The sequence below is a fragment of the Pongo pygmaeus genome, chromosome 5, assembly GCF_028885625.2.
Source record: "Pongo pygmaeus isolate AG05252 chromosome 5, NHGRI_mPonPyg2-v2.0_pri, whole genome shotgun sequence".
NCBI classification, from domain to species: domain Eukaryota; kingdom Metazoa; phylum Chordata; class Mammalia; order Primates; family Hominidae; genus Pongo; species Pongo pygmaeus.
The window spans coordinates 98596810-98613201 of record NC_072378.2 but is presented as its reverse complement, the minus strand read 5'-3'; the positions used below and the strand labels follow the sequence as shown (position 1 = coordinate 98613201).

Sequence of the window (16392 nt, the reverse complement as noted above, 5' to 3'; positions counted from 1 at the left end):
CCGAGCAGATTTCAGATCCCCCTCTGCTCGCACTGGTCCAGAGCGGGGCGCGCATCTGGGGCGCAGGATGGGGCGGGGGCAGCGGGCACGGCGCTGGGAGACCAGGCTACTCTGGTGGGAGGGAAATAATAAATAACAGACGCCTCTTCCAAGCCGAGGCCCACATCAAAGTTGGGGCCCCACAAGGGCCGTGCAGTTCACTGCGTTTGGGTCAGCGTTATATTCCAGGGGCAAATAAAGTAATTTGAACATGCACCAACAGTTTTCCATAAAATACGAGTTAAAAGAAGTAATAGAACTAATCACTGTCTCCTCAAATCAAGTAGAAAACATTTCAATGCACTAATTAGAGTAATTAGAATAATAAGCCTCTGCCTATATGTGGTAAGACAATGTGTACAAACAACTTTATTTAATGTATACTGGTAATCAGCGATGCGTGCCTGCTTGAATGCTTAGCGCAATAAAACTACCCTCCGTCCGCCCAAACAATCAAATACAAATTAGTTTAATGATTGTGCCTGCTGAATGTTAGAAATCTACAGGCAGAGGCGAGTAAATAGAAGCATCCTTGTTTGCGTGCCACCCCGCCCGGGCTGGCCGCGGGACCGGGTGAGTGGCCGCGGGCGGGTGCGGCGGGAGCAATCCGGAGGCTCCGCCGCGCCGGCAGAGGCCAGGCCCGGCGCCAGCACAGACCTGCGCCCCGCAGGAGCCCCTGCTGCTGCCCTTGGTCGCCTTCCCACTCCTCTCCGGCCAGCTTCCCGCCTCTGCGGCCTTGCGGTGCAGTTCTGGGCCCCGAACCCGCACATCCCCAGCTCGGCCCCATCTCCTCCGAGAGGCGAAAGGCCGCTTTAGACCTCTCCCACCGCCCGTTTGCGACGCTTTTCAGAGCTGAGTGATTTCCTCTCCCGGGGCGACTCCTTCCAGGGGCCTCGGAGGGCTAAGGGGGATTTCCGCGGGTCCTGAGAGCCCCCAGTTCGCGGAGACGGACTCTAGGCCTGCAGTACTGAGGCGCGGCCCCTCACTTTCCGGGCCCTCAGCTCTGGCTTGAGATGCCGGGGTGCCCAGAGGGTCTCCCGGGCTCCCTTTTCTAGGGGACTGACTTTCCTCTACTGGGAACTGACTTTAGGCCCAGCAGGGGAGTGGTTTCCAGGGGGTCTAAGAATTCGTTTTCCCCGTGCTTCAGCGCTTAAAGAGTAGGTTCCTCTTCATTGGAGGCAGGGAGCTGAGGTCAGAAACACCCAGAAGTTTGATGGGTGGGAGCTGAAGGAAACCTGCCTCAGAACTTTGCTCCCCAGCTCTCAGCTGTCCCCCTTCATTCTCGCAAATACCGCCCGCCCCCCTCAAAAAAGCAGGAAAAGCCCAGATTACTGTACTTCCGTGGGCAGCTGTCCCCCTTTCCTCTCTAGTCTTCCTGCACTTGTCTCATCTCTCTCTTTCTCTTGGGGCACCATCTTCCACAGTTGCCTCTCCTATGCAGGTGCAATGTCCTGGGCCCGACTCTGCAGAGTCAAGTGGAAAAGCCGGACAGGCAAAAAGCTAGGAGACTCTCCTCCGGGCCTCGAACCCTTGTCACTCCTAGGCCCACCGCACCTCTGCCCCAGCCACGCGTGCCCCCAGACAGGCCTTGCCAACTCCTGCGTCTAGATCCCACTTTCCCAGGGCAACGGCTATACCCAAGACATCTGGACTCCTCCTAACCGCCACCTCTAGCCTCTGCTGGGGGTAAACCCACCAACCGTCCCCTTTACCCCCACCCCGCTTCCTTGGGAAGCGAGAGAGTGGAACAGCTCGACGTCCGAGCTGTTGACCCTTCCCCTAGGGGTCCGGGCTTCGAAGCCTGGGGAGCCGCAGAGAATCCCTGATTTCCAGGCAGGCACTCAGGGGCTGTTGGCAGCGTCCCGAGCGAAGGCCGGGGCTGGGAGTGCAGGGAGTGCCCCGCTCCTTTCCCTCTCTCTCCTCCCCGCGCAGCCGAGCTGGGCTGTCTGGGCCTTCGCGACAGCGGCCAGGGTACCCGAGGTGGGGGGTGCGCGGCAGGGCCAAGGCACCTCTTTTGCGACTGGGCAAGGAGCAGATATTGGTCGGCAGCACACTCGCCCGCCTTGTCCAGGCGCTGCACCAATTTTGACGCAATATTTGTTAGGGGAACAACATCAACAAAAAGTTATTAATGCCAAATAATTGTCTCCAGAATCATGTGCTGTAGAACATAAAAATTCCTCTGACGAAATGAGATTTCTTAACAGGAGGAGGAAAAGAACTCCTAACACTTTCCACATAGATTTGCCTGAACCTTGAAGCCCAGTGATTTACAATGGCTAATTTGTGTTACAAACTCACAAGAAACTTTCTTTTCCCCATCCTCCTGCCAAACTCTCTGTGGCCATATTTTTTGTTGTGTGGCCTTTTTTTTCTTCTTTCCTTTTTAAACAACAAACCCAGAGGAAACACTGGTGGGAGGAAAAATATATTACCCAAATAAAAAAGGACGCGAATTCAAATTTACTCCACAGTGAGATTTCCTATTGCCGTCGCTCGACACACAGAGAGTTAATCGTATACAATTCATAACAATCAAAATCCCCTCCATATCCCTCAGATGGGGTCCTAGTGCTCCCCTGTCTTCCTAAAATTGGTGACAACTACGTCTTTGTGGGGGATTTATTTCCTTCTTTTTTTCTAGATGACAGCTCCCCATTCTGAGAGCAGAGAGCTGTTTGCCGCCAACTAGAGACCACTCCAGAGCCTAGGCTCTTCACGCACAAACCGCATATGGAAGTCCTCCCCTCCCCAAATCCCAGACAAAGAGCTATAAAAACTCAGAAAGACGTGGAAGGAATAAACTTTAGGCTATAGATGCACTTTTACTGGTGTATTAAATAACATTTCAGACCTTTTTTTTAAAAAAAGAAATGCAACTTAATGTTACCAACAATCAGAATTCTAGGAACAATAAAAGAGGCCAGGATTGTTTTGATGGGATATTAAATTATTTCTAAAACCTCTAACAGCTAAGTCAAGCAGAGGTGTCTTTAAGATAAATGAAGGTACTATATGATGAAGTTTATTAACTTTTCTTCTTTTAAAGGAGGGAACAAATATCCCAGTTTCCCACTGAACACCAGAAAAATGTTAAAATATTCATTGTTTCCTTATCTCCTTATCAGCCAAGCAAGGCCTTAGGAAAATGAAAAAAGCCATTTTCTGGTACCCTCATGCCTGCCTGATAAGGAGGCATTAAAATAACACAGGCCCAGTTCTGAAAACCTGGGTCAGTTAATTCCATGATTTGTTAGCTGGGTGGCAGGCCCCTGCCACTTTTGCCTTGTTTCCCATCCTGAATCAAATGGTGGGAATAGGTATCAGAAGCCCTGACTCTTTCCTATGGCCATCTGCCCCCTGTTAAAAGAATATGCATCATTGAAAAGTAAACTTTCCTAAACAGGGAAAATGTTTATATAAAACTTAGTTGTACATTCCATTTAGTTATAATATCAAGATTCATAGTACTCCAAGATGCGTCTTTTTCTTTCATTTTAAATAAACACTGTCCTTTGCCCTACTCACTGAAATATACAAGCAGACCCAAAGAATCACTTTTACCTTTGACCCTCACTTCACCAGCCTTCTTTTTCTGTACAAGTTCCATTCTTTGCCTCATTTTTAAACTTGTGTTGAAATTCAATAGAATCTAGAACAGAGTTCTACAAACTGTTTGAAAATTCAACCAAGACAAATCACAGAGACTAGTGATAGAAAGATAATTTAACCTGGCTCCCCAGCACTACTCAAGCTGCCTCCAAAGTAAGGCAAGTGAAAAGCAAATGAATGCAGCATATAAACATACATGCAGGTACCAATGCACCCAAATGCCACCCCCTCCCCCATTGCTGCTGTTGCATCTCTTTATTAGTTGCTTTTGAAAAAAGAAGAAGGTAGATGAGTGTCTTTACCAAAGCCATTTCACCAGAAATTTTGCCAACCAGTGTGTGGCCTCCACTGGCAGGAGCAGGAAGGGAAGGGGAAGAGAACAGTACTTTTGTTGCTACTATCTGAAATATAAAGGCGGTTACTTCGTGGGAACCAAGAATGTTTAGGACTGCCAAACATAATATTATTTGTGGCTATTCCCTCCATCTGACCTTCACATAACTCTTTTCCACATGATCATTTCTCCCCCATATTATTACATAAATTTTAAAAGTAACATGTTTTGAAGAAACACAGGAGGTCTTTGGGATAGCTGTATTCTGCATTGTCTTAGGAGAAAGAAAGGGTTTGTTGTGACGGCTAGCCAACATCTTAGGGGCAACTGCCCCACAAATTTCTCCCAGTGGCAGTGATGGGGTTTTCCACCTTAGTGTGTAACACATTCCCCAAACCAATGTGGCAACTACTCGAGTAGCCTTAGGATCTGAACAGAAAGCATGGGTCAAAATCATGGTGTGCACGTTTAACATGTGATGGTTTCCACTCAGCAGCCCCTGTGGCTAAGAACAAAAATGCCTTCTCAAGGTCCACTAAAATGCCCTGCAGAGGGCAGATGCTGCTTGTTTTCTGCCTGCAGTGGAGGAGAATATTGACCCAGAACTCAAATCTATACCCAGCTTAAACATTTTACCCATCAGCATGTCTGTGGTCACAAAACACTTCTTCTTTCTGTCACTTCTCGTTCAGACTACTGATAAGATCATTTGGTGGAATCTGTTTGAGACCCATGTAATATTGACTAGGAGTTAGAAAAGATGATCAGATGTAATAAGCCCAAAAACTACCTTTCAAAATGGACATTTATACTTAAACCAATGTTCCAAGGAGGGCTTTAAATACATCAGCAAACTTGTAAACTGATCCAACACTGCTTGAAATTCTCACTAACCTTAAAACGGATTTTGGTACTGTTTCATCTAAGATTGTCTGAAACAATCTGTTATTAGCATCACGGCTTGAATCTCTCCCCATATGTTCTTTTTTTTTCTTTACTTGCTTTAAAGCCCATTTGTATGCCTAATGAAAAATAGACACAATTGTATAAACCATTGTAAAATTCATCTTTTTATGCAAACCAAACAGGAATAATGTATAGGATCTACCTCTAATCATTTAGTAAACACACAGTAGTATACTATCAGGGTTATTCTTTGTTAAAGAGATATTTGTAAATTATTAAAAATAATAATCTACTAAATCCTGCTTTTCTGTAGATCCCAAATTATTTGAGGACCTGTGGGTAGAGATTAAAGTCCACCTAGTTCCACTGATGTTCTCCAAAACAGCACAATTGAATAAGGTACAGTTAATCTGGAAAGAAGATGCAGGCATATCTGCATATGTTTAAAGGGGACAAACATCTCTTTGTAGGACCATGAAATGGCAAACAAATTGAAGCTCAAACCCAATGACCATTTCAATTTAATGCTAAAGGCATAGTGACTGAAAGATTTGGGACTGATAGTTTTTGCAAAGAAAAGTGAATTAGACCAGTAGTCTCCATTAAAAAAAAAAAAGCCTCTGAAAGTTATGAACATGAAATCTAGCGGTATATGCATAAAATTTATTCCAAAACTTTATGAAGTATAAAGGAAGGGAAGTGTTTTACACACAACTCAACTCAGTCAATTTGTCTAGGGTTTTCCCCCCTTAAAACTTGGCACTATCTTTAAAAATAAAATAAAGATATTTCAATAATTAGAACAAACTATGAAGGTATTGTGCATTTCTGTTTTATGTAGATAATAAAATATTACTTTAACATAAATATATAAGGATCTCTGCGTTTTTATTTTCCCCACAAGCACAACCAAATGTACCAAAACAAAGTATTTTTTAAGAGACTGAACAAAAAAATTACATCCCATATAGATTTTGCTCACCTATTCATTTAAAGCTACAGAAAAACAGTTTCCAGAACCTTTTTGTTTCAAAAGAAATAAATATACATTGAGGCAGGCCACTTAAAAATGATATGAAAATATTTCCCTGGGTAGCATTAAAAAAAAGAAAAATAGACAAAGAAACATTTAAACTATTTCTGCATTTCAAAAGACAGATATTAAACATATATACATAGTGGTAAGGTTCAGTGGTAACTTTCATCTTAGTAAACCTATAAGAGTCAGAGAAGCTGTAGACACATTCTCTGAACTCCAGCTTCTGACCTTACCTACTTGGTAATAAGTATCTGAAAATTCATTTCCTCCCTTTACCAGTGGCTATTTGCCCTGCTCTGGATAGCTTCACTAAAAGCCAGTCCCCATACCTCAGGAACGAGCAGCGTGATGCACCCGAAGCAGCTCCGTGCCCATCTCCTTGTGACATTCATTGGGGGAAATGAAATACAGGCAAATAAATATGCCCATTATAAGTCACCATTTATCTTGCAAAAACATGGAAAATGAAACAATCACAGGTGTTTGAAAAGACAATATAAAGCATATTTCCTAAAACCTTAAAGACTACTGAGTGCAATGCTAATCTGATGCTGAACAATAATTTTATGGTAGTGAGACTTTCATTTTTTAAAATAAAAATTTATCTAATTCCTAACTGGAAAAAAAAAACACCAAACTTTTAAGATTAATAAAAAGTGTTTTCCCTTTTAGCGCCCTTTTGTGCTGATTTTTCTTTTAAATTTTAACTGATCACAGTTTAATGGTATTTATTTTCAATACAGTTACAAATTTTTTCACCTGCACTTTCCAGTAGAGTCTTTTGTGTTTGGGGTTAACCGTTTTCCATCAAGATAAGGTCAAAAATGCACTTAAAACTATTAACAAAGGGGAGAAAGGAAGGATTGAAAATGGCATTTTTTTTTTCACTTCATTTGCCTTCCTTAGTGAAAGAGGGGGCAGAAAGCTGTCCAAGTCAAAGTGGTATATTCTGCAATAAATTACAGGAAAAGAGGGTGTGGGACCCTAAATATGACTTGATAAACAAATGAGCTAGTGAAGACAAAACCTGTCTACTGCGTGGAGATCGTCAGTGTATGCTGTGGGTATCTGTGTGCTAAAAAACACAGTCTTATGCATACACTATTAAGTTCCTGGGTCATTTTTTTATGTAAAAAAAAAAGCTATTAGAGAAACAAAGTTTAACTGCTGCTGTCAGCACAAATAATTCTTCATAATTGTTACTAAAACTGAAGGTAGAGAACTATATAGGGATATCTGAAGATATATACTTCCCTAGTTCTCTTCAAAGTGCCACTTTCTTTCTGCTGGACAACTCTGGAAATATATTTAACCTCCACATTTCCTCTGAGCTCTTTCACAATGGGCCCGCCTGATAAAATGAAGCAATCAGTCACTCACTATCGATTTTTCTTTTTTCTTCCCTCCATAACCTCCCCCAGAAACACTGCCTGAAAATGAAGTTTACTTTGTGGCTGGTAACAACAACCAATGCTTATTTTTATATTCCAAACCAGATTCTTGCCTTTGATAAAGCGGGTAGACCATGCACATTTCCTGAAAGCAGAGAATTGTCTATTTTGTATGAAGCCAATCGTTTTGCTTTGGTAAGAGGAACAAATAGATGTTACACCCTCGTAAGGGGAATGTGAAGGTAACCAAAGTTCACAAACAGTACGAACAAGGGGCAACACAAGAACATTAGAAATAGAGAGTGGCCAAGAGCTGGCCTCAACTCTCTCCGATGAATAAAGCAAAGCAAAACAAAATCCCCCAAAACGGCAATTCCCAAATTAACGGTGGGGAGAAAGAGAAAATATGTTCATGAATTTGTTCATGTAAACTTCAATTTTCTTGCAGTGCAAATTTATGTGGTTAAATTTTGCCTATATCAAAGAACGTGTGTATTTTTTCCTCTTTCCTGATGGGAATCCACAATAAATAAACACAGCAGCATGTGCCAACTCCAAGCATCAGGAAGCTGCGTTTTGTGTTTATCATGGTTTGGTGGATATTTTTTCCTTTTTGGTAATTTATTTAGTTTTGCCAGGTATTTATCTCAGTGCTTGCCATCTCTCTATCTCTCTCTCTATCTATCACACACTCTCCTCACTCTCTCCAGGAGACACTCCACTCCATTGCCTGGTTTCTCGCCTGCAAAGGTCAAAACACATCATTACACCTGCTACCTTTAAAGGATAGTCCAGTGTCTTAGTTGCTTTCCTTTTTCCTTATTTTTTTTTCTTTTTAAGGGACGGGGAAATAATAATTAAAAATAAAAGAACAATCAGAAGTTAGAGAGGGAACAAGAGGGCCGGGAAAGGGCCAAGGACTGAAGGGGAGGGGGAGCCCCGCGCTCTGCCCCTCCCCCCGCTCGAGTTCACTGGACGGGCGTCTGCACCCCGTGGTGTGGTGGAGTGTCCCTACTCCCCCCGTACACATCCTCGGCGCCCGGCAGAGTCCCTCCGGGAGGGGTCATCCTTTTCTCTTTCTGTCTCCTGTTACAAAACCAAACTCTCACCACCTCCTTCTCCAGCTGTAAGCTGTCCGCGAGGGAGGTGATCTCCTGGGCCGAGGGCTTGGGGCATTTGAGGAAATGGCTCTCCAGAGCCCCCTTGACGCTCACCTCGATGGAAGTCCGCTTTTTCCGCTTGCGCCCTTGCGCTGCGATCTTGTCTATGCTCGTGGGGCTGCCCGAGGACGAGTCCGCCTCCTCCAACCACTTGTTCAACAAAGGCTTCAGCTTGCACATGTTCTTGAAGCTCAGCTGCAGGGCCTCAAACCTGCAGATGGTGGTCTGCGAGAACACGTTGCCATACAGGGTGCCCAGAGCCAGCCCCACGTCCGCTTGGGTAAATCCCAGTTTGATCCGCCGCTGCTTGAACTGCTTGGCGAACTGCTCCAGGTCGTCCGAGGTCGGCGTGTCCTCGTCCGAGTGCGGGTCGTGGTGCGCGCCTGGGTGGCCAGGCGGACCCTGCGGGGGCGGCGGGGGCGGCGGCTGCTGGTGCGGGTGCGAGTGCGGGTGCGGGTGGTGGTCGGCATGGTGTGGCTCGTCGTGCGCGTCCCGCAGGCCGTGGTGGTGCAGCCCGGCCGGCTGCCCGCCTGCGCCCAGCATGCCGTTCACCGTGAAGCTGGGCTGCGAGTAGAGCAAGCCGCCGTTGGACGCTCCCATGGAGGGTGGGAGGTGCGCTGCAGCCGCCGCGCTCCGCCATGCCCCGGGCCCCGGGTGGTGGTTAGCGGCGTGGTGCACCAGATGCGGCGGCCGCTGTTGCTGCTGCTGCTGCTGCTGTTGCTGCTGTTGCTGCTGCTGTTGCTGTTGCTGTTGCTGGTGCTGCTGCTGCAGGGCGCCTGGCCCGTGCAGCTCGTCGCCGCGGCCGCCCTGCTGCACCACCACCGAGGGCTTGATGTCCGGCTGGCCCAGGGGGCTGGTGGACCACGGGGAGCCGTCGCCGCCGCCCCCGCCGCCGCCCCCGCCCCCCCCGCCGCCGCCGCCGCCCCCGCCGCCGCCGCCGTGGGACAGCGCGGTGATCCACTGGTGAGCGTGGCTGAGCGGGTGTCCGTTGCTCTGCAGCGCGCCGTAGTCGCCCTGCACCAGGCTCTGCGCTTCGCGGTAGCCCCCCGCGCCCTGCTGCATGCCGCCGGGCGGCTCGGCGTGCACGATGGAGGCGCTGGAGGTGAGCAGGCTGTAGTGGTTAGACGCTGCGGTCGCCATGACTCTCGGAGCCGGACTGAGCGCTCCGGTTAAAGGAGCCGCGCATTTGACAGTTACTTTTTCGCCTCGGGCTCCCTCTCCTCGCTCGCTCTTTCTCTCTCCTCTCTCTCCCACAGCGGGCAGCTCCGACGCCCGCTCCGACGCCTTCTGTTGCTGCTCCTGCTATTACTGCTGCTGCTGCCGCCGCCGCCGCCTCCCGCCCGCCCTCGCTCTCTTTCTCCTCCTCTCCCTCCTTCTCGCTCTCGCTCACTCTCTGACTAGCTCGGCGCTCCCCCCTCTCCCTGCTCTCTCCAGCTCTCTCCCGCTCTCTTGGCAGCGCCGGCTCGCAGCGGCACGCGCCTGGGCCCCGCCCCCTCCGCCCCCTCCCATTGGCTCCGCGCCCTTTGATTTACGTGGATACCGCTAGCAACCTCCCAGGCCGGCGCCACTGATTGGCGCAGAGCTACTCCCTCCCCCTCCCCCCGGGCTCAGAGTCCTCCTAGCCCTCCTCCCCGTCCCCTTCGCCTCCCGATTCAGATTCTCTCAGTTCTCACCCCCCCGCTTCTTCCTCACCCGGGGCCTCCTCCGCCCTCTCTCGGATGGGCCCCGCCCCCCATCTGTCTCCCAGGCAGAGAAGCCGGGCAGGGGGGCGGTCCCGGAGCTCTTATCGGCCACAGACACTTGGAAGACTTGGATTGGGGTGGGGGGCGGGAGGCAGTGGTGTCCACTTTCGTTTCCCAATAGGGCTTTAAGATGGGGAAACAGAGGGGGTAAGAGAAAAGCTGGGTCGCACCGAGCCAGCGGGAGTCGGATTTTTATTCACCTAGGGACACACACACAGGGTGTATCTCTTAAACCTAGAGCCAAGAGCCAGACTTGATCCCCTGTTCAACTCTCCTTGCATCCCACGGTTAGAATTTCAGTGCACAAGTGTCTCTTGCTCCAGGGTGTGCGGACACTTCTGCCCAAAGCTGTTCTCCTTCCCCTCTACACCGCGGCTAGCACAGGCTCTCTTCCTTTTAGGTTCCAGGCCCAATTGTCTCCCACTCCCTTGGGGAAAGAACCCCGAGAGAGGCAGGCTCAGCCCGCGCCGCTGCTTGTAAGTCACTCCCATCAAGGCTCGGATTGCTTGCTCTGACAGCGTAGCGGTCTGAACTGAAAACAAAACAAAACTCTAAAAGTCTCTCCGTCAGATTCACACGCCGGCGCGTGCAGTTTTTTTGGTTTAGAAAACTAGAAGCCTGCGTGGGCTCCGTCTTGTGCGAGGCTGCCGGAGTGCTGGCGAGGGGTGTGCGGCCTCGTGTGGGCGGCGCAGTCGCCAAAGGCAGCTCCGGGAAGCCGCGCGGAGGGGCTGCGTGCGCGATTCCTTGTGCTCCTACCGCTGGTAGCTGTAACTTTTCCGTTAGCCCCTTCGGAAGGAGGAAGAGTGTGTGAAGCAAATGGGCTGATGCCAGGGGAACTTTCCTAATCAGTAACTTCTGTGGGCGCTAGCGGGTGGGGTTAGTCTATGTCTTTGGCGCTCCCTGGCTAAGCTCCCAGCTCAGCTTTCAGCAGTGAACTCCAGAGCAAGACTATGGGACCATGCACCCGCAGCGCCGCTCTACGGAGCGCGGGCGCGTCGCGCCATCAGTTCTTTAGCCGCCCAGAACAGGTGCCGCCTGCGAGTTTCCGAGCCTGCAAGCCCGGTAGCTAGAACTCGGGCGCGGACCCAGGCTGGAGCGGCGTGACCGCCACACAGGGCCGGGTGTGTACATGGGCGCTGTAAAGCGAATCAACAGTTACTGCCGGGAAGGGAATGACAGACCCCAGGGAACCTGGATCGCGTCCCCACCTCTCACCCCTGGCTCTATCGCTGATTTTGTCGGCGGTCGTAGGCTTGAGAGGGCAGCCAAGTCAACGCTCAGAGGGAGCATTTTGGGGCCTCTGAGCATCTGAATCCAGACAGCAGACCGGAGCGGGCCAGAAAATCCATCATGACTAACAAGGAGTCATGCTCTTTGGAGAGTGGCTGAGCTGTTTATAAATCACCACGTTGAGCACCCGCCCGGGCAAGACGCTTTGGCTGAGAATTTCCACGTGTCCTGTGTTTATGAGCGTGTGTGGGGGAGAGAAATGGATAGGGGAGGAGCGAGCCCACAGGCCGCCAGCAGGACGGACCTGCACCCCCACCACGCGCGCACCCGCGCGGCGAGGCGAGGCGAGGACACACACAGCGTGTCGCTCCGTCCCAGCGCAAGCGCGGGGCCACTCTGGCCGCGCGCCTGGGGGCTGCTAGGAATCCCATAACTTTGTCTAGCTAGGAAAAAATGAAAAAGTCCGAGCCTCAGCGCGCAGACTCAGCGACTGGTGCCCGCGGCTCCTCAACCGCGAGCCAAGGGGCTGGGTGGCAGGCAGAACCGCCTTCTCCCGGCTTCGGCCCTGCGTCCCCTGTGCTAGGCGCGTGATTTTCCCTGGGCCTTGGGGAGCGCACAGACAGCCCACCAGCCGCATCTTCTCCTGACATGTAGTGCCTTTCTTTTCCCGGACCTGGGAGCTCAGAGCTCCCACGGACAGAAGAATCCAGCCCTGGGGAAGGGCCGCGTTCGAGTGCTAAGCAGCTCATACTTCTCCCCCACCTTTCTGGGGCAGGTGTCTGCTTTTCTCTGGATTTAATTTCACATTTCTCGAGGCACAAGGCCTTCTGCAGCCCATAGGATGATACACTCGAGAGAAGAATGAAGTTTTCAAACATATCTTCGAGGGAACTGAGGCGGCCTGGCTCTGAATCAATTTAAAAGTTTCTCCTCCTCTTATCTTTCTCTCCACACCCCACCCCACACCCCCGCTCTCCTCCCGGCATAGGGCGCTAGTGTGAGGGGACAAGAATAGGCTGCACATGTACATCAAAACTTCCTGTCTGCGATAGGACATCACCGGCGATTAATGCTGAGATCCTTCCCGCGTTGACTTCCCAGGTCTCAACTCCACCCTCCACCCCCGTCTCATTTCGCTGGCGGCCGAGGAGCCGAAACGTTCCCAACAGGGTTTTAATATACCCAATAAATCCCCGGGAGTACACAAAGCAATAGCCTACCCGGGGCCTCAGTCTCTGCACCCCACCCCCACCCCCAAGCGCGGCCAATCACCGGGCGGGCCAGGCTGGGCGCGCACCGCGGCTCTGAGCACCACCTCCCCACGAGCTACCGCCGCCTCCCCTCCAGGCGCCCGGGGCCCGGTTGGCGCGAACGCCGGGTTCCGAGCACCCTGGGCTTCCTTGTCTGCCTCTCAGTGCGGCACCTCTTCGGGGCTCCCGAAACCTGAGCTCTCGCAGGTTTTAGGTCCAGACGGGGGCCTCTCCACCGGTTCCTCCCCAGCCCCGGGCTCTCGGGGCCCATTCTTTGGGCTGACTCTGTCAGGGCAGAGTCCGCGCGTCTGCCTGCCATTCTCCGCCCGCATAAAAGCACGTTGAAGGTGTCTCGGGCAGACACCTCCAGGTTTTGATTCAGTTTATTCCCTTTCACTGTTCAAAGCAGCTGTTCAAATACACAGGCTGCTTACGTTGACGTGGAGAGGATTTCAAACAACGCTAAAATGCTTTGAACTGACAAGGTGTCTTGATATCTCCCTCACTCCATCCAGCACAGCTTCTCGAGATCACTCGCTAGGACAATGGCTGAGCAAGCGGTTTGTGCGGGCCTCGCCGCCTCGGGGCGCGGACTGCCGGGTGTCCTAAGCCCCTTCCGCAAGGACAGGATGAAGGCACCTGTAAGGAGATGCTGGCGCCACCCCAGCTTCTTCTCCCAGGTCCGGAGGGACCTCTAGTCAGTCAGTACCCTGAGCTGGACTTGTCTGAAGAAACGGAGCCGACTCCCTCTTGCCGGCGTGCGCCGAGTGGAGGGGAAACATCCTAGAATAACAGAACTACACCAAAAAGACACCCATGTTACTTCTCACACTTTCACACTCCTCGAGATAGTGAGCCGGACCTGGGTCTTAGTAGCACCCAGTACCTTGACACAAACCTTCCAAATTTCCACCTAAGTAACAGTTATGGGGTCAGTCCATGCACTGTAACTTGAACTCTAATTTATTAACTCTTTCATCTAGTAAACACACTCACACCATATATAAAATAGCATTTATTTATTTCTATATACCAGGAGTTGGCAGAAAACCCACCATGACCACTCCCATACATTGAGCTGGAGGCACACAATTACTAAAACAGAGGTGAAATGGTATTCATTTGATCTTAATTTTTTCTTATTTATGTAGTCCCATGATAATAGAAATCAGGAAACAAAAGAAAACAGAAAGAATTTTCTGAGGAGATGGCCACTGGGGGAGTGGAGGTAGCAGCTGGTTTAAACCTAGGTAAAACTAGAAAAAGAAACTGCTGTTTCTTTTTTCATATATCCACCTTGGAGGATCATGTTTGAATGTCCCTACTCCTCCTCCTCTTTTTAGAAAGCCTTGTCTCAGTCATTCATTCCTGTGCTTCCTGCTCTTCTGCTAGACCCCAGCAGCTGTTTGATTTGGTGAGACCCCCCTCCAACTTCTGAGTGGAACTTCTTTGCTAAGGGCCTGCAGAATGTCAAAACTGAGGCTCTGGCTTCAGAGCTAGAGCTTTGAACAGCCAATCCACACAAAAAGGCAGCTGGCTGCTTTAATGAAAACTGCCATAAAGCTTCAAGAACTTTAGCCTTGGGGGATGCATTTATAAGGAACATGGAAAATACATTTCCAAGTTGCTGGTTCTTGGGAGAGACATAATAAACATTTACCCAAAAAAAAAAAAAAAGGACAGAACTTATTATCTTTAATTATGCAGCAGCACATTTTTTTCCTGAAGAAATAAAGCTTCCAATAAATTTGTATGTTACTATCTATACCTACATTTTGCAAATTCCTAAATGTGCATCTGTCCTTATGTAATAAAAGGTCTTGAAGAATGAAAAGTTTTCTGAAAATTGAAGCTCTCCTACGTCGTATGCTTGGCAACTCTGTCCATACCTCACATACAAACAATTCTATTTTACCTTCACTACTGTGTAAACCAGTGAAATATAATGTCCTTAATTCAGTATTTGAAATCAAATTATCTGTATTTATATATACTAATATCTTTCCCTTTTTCTTCAAGTTATAAATTTTATCATTAAAACAGTCCCCCCTTTGTAGTCTGCAAGTGAATATTTTATAGACAGGGATGGCTTGAAGACATCTAACACCATGTCACCCAGATAGTCTAGCCGTTTCAAGGATTACTTTGAGTAATTTATCAAAGGAAGCCTGCTAAATCCTGAGCGGTGAATATGAGGCCTTAGGAGGGAGAAAACATAAAGGAAGCATTCCATCGGTGTGTAAGATAAATTCTGTTTGGAGGAGTTAATATAGCTTGTTTATACGAAATCTCAGAAACAACAAAAATCTCAGAAACAGAACAGGAGACAATTTGTGGCTTCTAGTTTGCTTCCCGCAATTTCACTTTCAAAGGACTAACAGTTAAATGACCTCTTAACAATGGAGCCTAAAGGTGTCTGTGTGTGTGTGTGTGCACGTGTGTGTGCGCGCACACGCACACACAGGCACGCTCGCATTTTCTCCCCCTAGCCTTAAAGCAGGTGGATGGCTGGCCACCAGTAGGGGATGACAACTCTTTGATAAATTAAAGTGATTTCAACAGAAACCTCCTTAGCTCTAAAGCATTTGGAAATGCACTGAGATGAGGCTCTTGCTAGAGCTCCTGGCTTCTCTCATCCTCTGGAGCAATTTTCGAAGAGGAAGGCAAGCTAGGGACGAGTGCACTAACATACACCTGCGCACAGAGGCGGGCTGGGGAAGTGGGAGGAGGGTGTACTCAGCTATTTCACTGAAGCCATTTCCAAGGACTAGGGCTGTTGCTCCAGCCCTGGGATAAACAGGCGTATTTGGTTGAAGTTGGACTTCAGTTGTCTTATTCTGCCTGCACACAGCACGAATGCAAATCCTTCTGAAGTGTACAAGTGCGCTTAACAATTGTGTCGTTAGTGTCCGGGAGGACGGCGGTGGGGGGGATGGGGGGGTGGGCGGGGAGGGTAGCAGGTGGTGCACGGGCGGGAGAGATGCTTTTCTGGAGAGCAGTTAACCACAGCCATAATAACTGTGGGCCAAAATCTTCTGCTAGGTCTCAGAGTTTCGAATCTGTCATTCCAGACAGCCTTTGGACATCATAAAGTTAGGGATGATTGTATTTTTAAAGACAGGTTTCTAGAATTTGGGTCCTGGGAACATAGAGCCAGACGTTGGCCGGAAGAGGAGGCAGGAAGAGGAAGCCTTAGGCAGATTGGAGCAGGGAGACCTCCTGGCTCCTCTTGTCTTTTCTGAGAGTTTTCGATGGTAATCTAGGGCAGCCGGGTCCCAGCATTAAATGCAAAATAGGAAAACAGAACACGGCCGAGTCATAGGCCTGATCATATTAACGCCTTAGGTCAGAGGGAGAGAATAATGAATAGGCACGGAGCTCAGTTCGTGGAAGGGAACTTAATTAACCTTGGGAGAGTGAAAGAAAGTCAGAGATCATGCCTAGTACTTCGGTCTGGGGTGCTTATATTAATACGTGTGTGTGTGTGTGTGTGTGTGGTGTGTGTTGTGCGGGGGAGAGGTGTAGTCTGCTCTATATATTTTTCTAATATATATATTTTTAACCCTGGAAAAAGCTGGAGTTACTCCTCAGGGCCATCCAAACACCCACACAATCCCCGCAGGGAACTCCCCTGCCAGAGCCCCCGAACTCGGTAGTGAGGTCCTGTGTCCTAGCCTCGGCCCGCGTGG

The 16392-nt window shown here is 49.3% G+C and overlaps 1 protein-coding gene across 1 annotated transcript; it reads right to left on the bottom strand.

The window, feature by feature from the left end:
- Nucleotides 1-7116: 7116 nt before the first annotated feature.
- POU3F2 (POU class 3 homeobox 2) lies at nt 7117-9921 on the bottom strand. The gene has a single exon (XM_054493243.2). It carries the CDS (start codon nt 9619-9621, stop codon nt 8290-8292), a length of 1332 nt encoding a protein of 443 aa, XP_054349218.1. The 5' UTR covers nt 9622-9921; the 3' UTR covers nt 7117-8289.
- Nucleotides 9922-16392: the final 6471 nt, after the last annotated feature.

Excerpts from the sequence above, each read along its gene's own strand:
- POU3F2 (XM_054493243.2), bottom strand. The coding sequence starts at position 9,621 with ATGGCGACCGCAGCGTCTAACCACTACAGCCTGCTCACCTCCAGCGCC.